Consider the following 8671-nt stretch of genomic DNA (forward strand, 5'->3'; position numbering starts at 1 on the left):
CTGATATAAATCCAATCCATTTCCCGTGGGTGTGGTGTCTCTCCCAACTGGAGGAATTGCTACTGGAAGGTTTCACCGGGGACATCACCTTGGGAGGCTACTGGAAATGCCCCCCCGAAACTAAGATACCTATGCATTTCTGACATCCCCAATCTCAAGTACTTGGCAGACATCAATAACATTACTCTCCAACAAAATGATGCAGTTGCTGCAACATGTCCCACGGATGCAAAGAAACAGATCGCCTGCCTCTTCAAGCTTGAATTGTTGACAATTGACAGCTGTTCTGCACTTGATCGGCGGCAGGAGTTAATGGACCATCGTCTGTTCCTGACATGCAATCTGTTTTCTCTTGTGAAGGCTGTCGACATGGATGAACATAGCAGAGGATTATATTGTGAACTATGCAAAACAAGAAGGAGACGGTTTTCGTCAGCTTAGATTCACGTTCGCTGTGAATCTAGCGAAAGAGGGAGCATGATTTCGGTATCTGCTGTTGGTGGTGTCAGTATAGATTTTTCATATTCTTTAATGTTCCCCTGACAGCCACGGTGTTTACCTTGCTTGAACCCCAGTAGGCAGGAATGCTATAACCACAGCTCCCTGAAGAGCAGTGCATGCACCCTCCCTGAAAAGGATGTACCAACTGCACACGTTTCAGATCTGCATATTTCTGTTTAGTTGCAGTTCCTTTCTCTTCTTCAGATAAATCTTTTTTCTTTTCATGTATTTGCAGTAAGAAAGATACCCAAGTTAAAAAAGAGAGAATGTAAAAGGAGGGAAAATTTACTTTGGGTGAAAAAGGTGATTATTTACTTTGTTTATAACTGTAAAAGAATTTTTAATGTTCCCGCCTGAGGTAGTATGCACACAAACTGAGTGACCACTTATTCCAAATTTTCAGGTAGAATTGGCGATGTGGCACATGGGAAATTAACTGTTGTCAAACTGATATCTGGTGTGCAGTGATGTGAGTCCTTTAAGAGGTAAAAATTTGTCCGTCCCCTTATTCAGGATGACCAAATTTGAATATCAATCAAGAACTGTATGTTGTAACTTTAATTAGGTGTACTACTCTTGGTCAAGAAAATTATTGCTAATGGATGGACAGCCATTTGACCCCAATGCTAGTTACTATTTCTCAAATTTTATGACAGTTTGATTATATATATATATATATATATATCTGTGTCTGTGTGTAATAAAGTGGCACAACATGTGTTCAATTGTTAGAATAACGGTAATGTGTATTAAGGTTTGTTACTCCTAAAGAAATGTTTACTCTAGACTCTCAAGCAAGAGAGCAATTTCTCCTTCAAAACAATTGTGGAAACAGCTACTGAATGTAGGAATGAAGATGATGCACATCAGACTTCACGGGATGCTGACTTCTATATTCTTTGTCCCAAGCTTACAACATGCAGATCATGGACGCATTGAAGATCATGAAGATAAAGACATCATGTAAGGGAAATTAAAAAAAGAGGGCAGTCATGTTGATAACCAACTATTTACACATGTTCCACGGGTAGACTCTTGGTGATGTAAGTTTTAGTCCAAGGTTTGGTGGTGTTGAAACAGACATGTTGGATGTGTATACTCATTCATGCATGTCTATTGACATCTTGGCCTTGAATTTTCCATTTATATGAGATATGATGCCTGTGGCTGATGTTGGAGAACTTGTTTGGCTACCTGGCATTGTGGGCTCAAATTGTCTGGAGTTGAAGAACTTCAAAATTAATGTGGGGAAATGAGATGAAGGATTTGTTGTTTTCAGCTAGACATAGAAAGTGAAATTTTACCATCTATTATTGTCTTGGGATTTAAACCTTGCTGTTCCATTAACATTGACTATAAAACAAGTTTAAGATACATAGAGAGGGGAAAAAAATTGAGGGGTGTCATGTCAACATGAAAAGTGTTTGGCAAAGAGTAACATGGCAGCCATATGCAAAAGCAAAGTGCAAGGTCCATGTCATCCAGCCAGAACTTCTTGGTGGTTGGAGCCCCTGAGGCAATATCTCTTTGGTGAAGAAATCTCATTCCTCATGGGTGGACTCCTTTTTTGTCACTCAACTGTCCCGTTTTTTGCATGCATATTGACACATACAGAGTAAAGCATAAAAAACAGGAACTAGGAAATGTCAGATGGAAGATTGAAGTTTGAAGAAATAGATAGAAAGTACTGCAGTTGCTGCTTCACGTCATGCATTTGTTGTTAAGATGAGCAAACTTGCTCCATAGATTGCATACACAAACAAAAAATGGAAATTAGGCAATGTTCCAGCAATAAAAGGAGGCTATGTCACCAAATCAGTTGAAGTTACCATATGTAATGAACACACACACACACACACACACACACAGAGAGAGAGAGAGAGAGAGAGAGAGAGAGGGAGAAGTGTTAAAGGGGCTTCTTCCTCAGTGAATGAGTAATGCAATCTTTTGGTGCTTAAAGCCAGTTCAAGCACCTTGCAGCCATTCTTTTGGGTCTATCATAAATAAAATTATTCTCTTATCACTGTCTTTTTTACTGCTGGATGCTTTGGATTAAATTGATTTCATAACTGTCCTTTTTTTTGCTTTAGTTTGTACGAATACCCTTTGTCTATGGTAAAGAAAATGATGTTCTCGTCACTTTGTCTCTTTTATTGGTGGATATTATGGATTAAATTCATATCACAACTGCCCTTTTTTGCTTTAGTTTATACAAATACCCTTGGCCTATCCTAATGAAAATGATGCTGAGAAAGAAGCGTTAAAGGGTCTTCTTCCTCAATGAATGAGCAATGCAATCTTTTAGTGCTTAAAGCCAGTTCAAGCATCTTGCAGCCATTCTTTTGGGTCTGTCGTAAATAAAATTATTCTCTTATCACCGTCTTTTTGACTGCTGGATGCTTTGGATTAAATTCATTTCATAACTGTCTTCTTTTTGCTCTAGTTTGTATGAATACCCTTTGTCTATGGTAAACAAAATGATGTTCTCGTCACTGTGTCTATTACAGGTGGATATTATGGATTAAATTCGTATCATAACTGCCTTTTTATTTGCTGTAGTTTATACGAATAGCCTTGGTCTATCCTAATTAAAATGATGCTCTTGCCACCTCTTAGATTGAGCCTGTTGATTTCTTCGTTGAAGAGTTGGCTACCAAAGAGCCATGAACTCATGATCACCACATGGATGCTCTCTAGTTTCCTTAAGAAAAGGAAAAGGTAGAAGGGCAACCATGTGCATGGAGTCCTTTTATTCGTTTTCTTTTCTCCTTTCTTTAATGGACAGGTAGATTTGATTCTCCATTTTCAAATGGGTTGGCCCTCCATGATGAACAGATTGTTATTTTTAGAGTGAGTGGGAGTTTTTGAGTGCACCCATCAACATCATTGAATCAAAATCATTTCGGCTATAAAGCTAAAATGCCCCATTGTACTACCTCTACCACTTAAATGGTCTAAGTGTCTTCCACTCAAGGACTGCCTAGCTCATTGATGCCCACTTCGTGCATGTTGACAGGTTGGAGCATGGTAGGCTTTGAACTAGCAATTTCAAAAATTCTGACTTCCTATTTGTGATTCAGCAATTCCAAAGCTAGGTGATTCAATAAAAGGTCAAATTTAAATCAGTTATCCAAGCACTTAAATCGATCAGATATATAAAAAAAAGTCAAATTTAAATTTGCATTTGCACTTACCGCACCCTCTAAGCATATGTGTCTGCATTTTACCACATTCCAACTTAGCTTTTAACAAATATTCAATCTAATTGAGATTCCTATATTCAATTCAAGTAAATATCTTATAAATAATATCCATATTTTTGGAATTAAAGATAGTAATATATATATATATATACATATCATAATGTGGTTCTGATTTTAGTTGTGTATTTAAAAGTTGGATTTGGATTTAGATGTAAAAATGAAACCAGAATTTGAATTGGACTTGAATTGGAATTGAAAAATTAAATTTGAATATGATATGAAATTTTCTTTCATTCATATTCAAATCGAAACATATAAAGATCGAATAAAGGGGGTGTGATTCACCAACGATGTGTTCCTTCAGTGTATGCCCATTCTTGCCCGATTCTGGAATTGGCCACCTTCTATGGGCAATAGAGTAGCCTGTAGGGGATAAGCATCAAATCTTTTACTGGTGGATATTATGGATTAAATTCATATCACAACTGCCTTTTTTTCTTTAGTTTATGGGAAGGGTTAAAGGGGCTTCTTCCTCAATGAACGAGCAATACAATCTTTAGTGCTTAATGCCAGTTCAAGCACCTTGCAGCCATTCTTTTGGGTCTATCATAAATAAAATTATTCTCTTATCACTGTCTTTTTGACTGCTGGATGCTTCGGATTAAATTCATTTCATAACTGTCTTTTTTTGCTTTAGTTTTTGCAAATACCCTTTGTCTATCGTAGAGAAAATGATGTTCTCGTCACTTTATCTCTTTTACTGGTGGATATTATGGATTAAATTCATATCACAACTGCCTTTTTTTTCTTTCGTTTATACAAATACCCTTGGTCTATCATAATGAAAATGATGCTCTTGTCACCATGTTTTATTAACCGATTGGTGCTTTGGATTAAATTCATTTCACAACTGTGTTTTTTGCTTTAGTTTATATAAATACCCTTAAGAGGCCGAAGCCCCTTTCTTTTTTCTTCAAACCCAGTCCTCAGTGGAGAGCAACACACATGTCAACTAAAGTGTCACACATCTATCTTTTGCAGTCTCTAGCAGTAGTACTCATAATAAATGAACTAACAGTGAACGTTCGTTGGTTCGACCAACTACGCTACACCGCTTGGGGCTTTCTCTATATGTGGGGACACAATGAATTGCAAATGGTCAATTTTGTATAGGATTATTACAAACAGACATCAAATGCAATTTAGCTATTCTACTTTGTGGAATCAAATTTAGATTGATCTAGTTAGATTCTGTTGTAAGAAGAAGAAAAAGAGAAGAAATATTCTAGATATAAACTACATATTAGATGAATAAGAGACCATATGGACTCACTGATCTCTTAACAACTTGATTTACATTCTCATTTAAGAGATTCAATAATACCCATCATGTACATTATATTCTAATTTCTCTTATAACACTATGACATATTTTTTAAATTAATGGTATTCGATTTTTTTAACATTTTAAAGTTGAGAAAAATAATTAATGCTGAGACAAGATTAAAAATTTAAAACAAATAATTTCTTAAGAAAATGAATGACCGTCTGAAAAAAAAAAACAAAGGGGCAAATATCAATTTGTTCTTAATAACTCGATTGGGATTTTAAGAGGAAAAGAAAATATGAGGCATCTAAAGATTGTAGGCTGAACCACATGCAAGTGGACAAAGGTATGACAAAAATGAAAAGAAAAAAAATTGACTTTGTCTTCATTTTCACATTCTATTCGCTTACATACCTCTCCATGAATGCACTTAGCCTATAATGTTTATTTTTCTGATGGAAGAATGATTTTTTATTTTGGAGTTATTGTTGGATTTTGCTTCTTGCATCACTTGTTTTAAACCCTCAACTGCAGCCTTTTGGAAAAATCAAGAAAGCCCACTTGAAAGGAAATAGCTGAAAAGACTAGTAACAACACCTAGCCCTGGATACCTAATTGGTCTGAGCCAACTCGTGGCTAGTGCCACTTGATCATTCACTCTTGCTATTGTTAGGGAGACCTTTCACATCCCCCCACCCAGAGTGGGTGACGTGCAAGTTGCAACAGCACCACCACTTCTGCAAGGATGATGGCACGAACAAGTTGTACTTCTAGTCAATGGTCAGATCGCAAAACTAGGATGGGCTAAATAAAATTTTGGATTTCGAAAAAGAAATCATGCATCCAAGCTTTTTACATAATACAATGAAAAATCAGACAAACGTGAGGAAGTGTTGGTGATGTAGAACTTTGTGGTTCGGGAATCATGGACCTTGCCAGCCTGTAGGATTAAAAAGAATCCTACATCCACTATCTTTCACTAGGGGTGGGTATCGGGCCGGGCCGGCCCGACCCGTTTTGACCCGGCCCGGGTCGGCCCGTAGGGCCCAAGCCCGGGCCCGGCCCGGCCCGATAATATTGACGGGCCGGGTATCGGGCCGGGCCAGGTCCACCATACCAAGGCCCAGCCCGGGCCCGTTTTGCCTGGCCCTCGGGCCGGGGTCGGCCCTTGAAAAAAATGCGTTTTAAAAAAAAATACCAAAAAATAAAGAACATGAAAAAAAACAAGTATTACTATTATACGTGTTTTTTCATATTTTGCCGTATTATACCAGAAAAATTCATCTCTATATAATACCTATACACGATATAGGTAACAATGCCTGGAACTCTAGTCCTCATGTTCTGCTAAATCACATGGAAACAAAAAAGAACCATCTTAGTCCCACTCATGTCGTACCAACTCATTGTTGATAGCTGACCATAAGGGAGAGCCACATGATATGAACAAAAAATTGGATTTTTTTGGGTACTGTACTGTTTCAATCCACTCTATGAATGCTTGCTTGCTCTGCCTCTAAGATACCATGGATCACAATGTGTCTCAGGTGGACATGGGCACGTTCTCCTCAAGAGCAAGAACTCCCGAAAGCACTTTCCCTTCCAAGAGCTCTAAGGAAACACCACCCCCTGTTGATATGTGGCTCATCTTGTCGGCAACTCCTACTTTCTCCACAGCAGCGACAGAATCACCACCACCTATGATCGTCGTCACACCCTTCCCACTGAGATCAGCAAGCTTCTTAGCAATTGCCTAAATTTCAAATACAGTGTATAATTATCAAGAAACTAATAAATCAACCAAATCAAACACACACAAACATGCACATGCATGTGTGCACACAGAGATTGAAATAACATGTGCAATAATAATACATGACAAGAAAGAAGCAATATGACAACGTTGGTGATCACCATACCTCAGTTCCTACTGCAAACTTGTGCTCAGATAAAGGCTTTGCAAGTAATTGCCATTACTTGTGCAAAGAGGAATGACAATAACGTTCAGAAAAATCTATTCCAAGCTCAACGAAAGAATAAAATTTGCAGCAGACCTTGCGTGGGCTTGGAGATTTAGAAGAGGATGAGGTGGACCTTGCATGTCTAGGAGGTCCTCTCCTGGCCTGCCTCTGGTTGTATTATCCATGAGAAGAAAGTCAGCAACAGTATGGATGTGAAGGAATCAAAACAAACTCATCTACTGCACAAAACGTGTACATCATTCAAACCATCATTACATGACATCGTATCAATTTTTGTACAAAATCTGTCCCTCTCTCTCTCTTGTTAAAGGTCCTCTACAAATGTGAAGAACTGTATAATATTTACTGAACAAACCCATAATATGATCAACTGTCATAATGACAAATACTTTTCAACATAGTTTAAGTTTGACATGAACTTCAAGACTCTGCACAAGATATTATACAAAGATGCCACACCCATATCTGAGAGCAACAAAAAAATGCAAAGAAATGATAACGTCAATAGAAAATTCATGGTTGTAGCTTGAAATGTCCATCTGCAATTTAACATGAAAAAGAAATGTTAATAAAAATTAACATGTGCTTGTCAACATAGGATATGAAACATTAATTACAAAAATTACCATAATAAGCATGCACTCGATTAACATTCCTCGTCATAATGGTGCTCTGCATCATGAGAACTATAACAAAGACACTTATTAATTTAAGCACACTATTAAGTTAATATGTATAAACTATGAAGCATGAACATCTTACCTTTCACACAAGTTGTTTGCATCACGAATCCAACTTTGTGTGCAGATTAATGACTCTACATTTTCGGGAGTAGTTGAACATCGATAATCATTAATAATTCTTCCCGATGTAGTGAATGCAGATTCTGAAGCAACTGTAGATACAGGAATAGCTAACACATCTCGAGCCATCCTTGCTAGAATTTTGTATTTGCTTTCATTTGCCTTCCACCAAGATAATATGTTGAACTCTACAGTAGGTGATATTTCTTTCATTGGATCAAGCAAATATTTCTCTAGACCTATGTGAACCACTACAGGAGATACAAAGTTGACATATGCTTTAAACCCATATCTAGACACACTTTTATACTCTTCCATTGTAATCATGGTACTAGTGGATGCATTGGCTCTTCCCATATTACACGTGTCACTATCCTCATACATATTTCTGTACTCAGCATACAATTCATGAAGAGTGTTCTCTATAATTCCACATTTCACTATTGCATCAGGTTTATCTCGTCAAATGGCTTCGAAAGCAAGCGGTAGAGACCAACTACAACTATGAGAAAATTTGATGTGATAACAGGTAGATCGGATACAACAATATTAAATATGAAGCCCTTAGTACAAAAAACCCAAACAGTTGTAAGTCTAAAAAGAAACAAAATTAACAAAGAATAGCTGGCTTGAAAAGAAACAAATATATGCAGAACAGGAGCTAAAATAATAGTAGGTAAAAGAAAAAAGAAAAGAGAATAAGAAAATCAACCATTCTCAAACCATTAAGGCAAAGTTAGATTGAAATACTGGACCCCATCCATCCCATCTATTCATTTGGGCATTTGTTATTATTTATTTATTTTCTATTTAATTGTTTTCTTTATTCATTTTTGCCAACTTATAACTAATATT

General features: G+C 37.1%; 1 protein-coding gene across 1 annotated transcript; it reads right to left on the reverse strand.

Annotated features, from left to right (window-relative positions):
• Positions 1 to 6574: 6574 nt before the first annotated feature.
• On the reverse strand, positions 6575 to 8134 carry LOC126410675 (uncharacterized). Its single transcript, XM_050081139.1, has 2 exons — positions 7835 to 8134; positions 6575 to 6784 (listed from the first exon to the last, which is right to left on the reverse strand). Exons 1-2 carry the CDS (start codon positions 8132 to 8134, stop codon positions 6575 to 6577), a joined length of 510 nt encoding a protein of 169 aa, XP_049937096.1.
• Between the last annotated feature and the right edge of the window lie 537 nt (positions 8135 to 8671).

This window comes from Nymphaea colorata, chromosome 13 (genome assembly GCF_008831285.2).
Source record: "Nymphaea colorata isolate Beijing-Zhang1983 chromosome 13, ASM883128v2, whole genome shotgun sequence".
In the NCBI taxonomy this organism is placed as follows: Eukaryota; Viridiplantae; Streptophyta; class Magnoliopsida; order Nymphaeales; family Nymphaeaceae; genus Nymphaea; species Nymphaea colorata.

What these genes read in the sequence shown, in the direction of transcription:
- LOC126410675 (XM_050081139.1), bottom strand. Translation starts at nt 8,134, where the DNA reads ATGGAAGAGTATAAAAGTGTGTCTAGATATGGGTTTAAAGCATATGTC. An exon ending in GTTCAACTACTCCCGAAAAT is followed by an intron (nt 6,785 to 7,834) that starts GTAGAGTCATTA and finishes TTTGAAATTTAG; the next exon opens with GCAATTGCTAAGAAGCTTGC.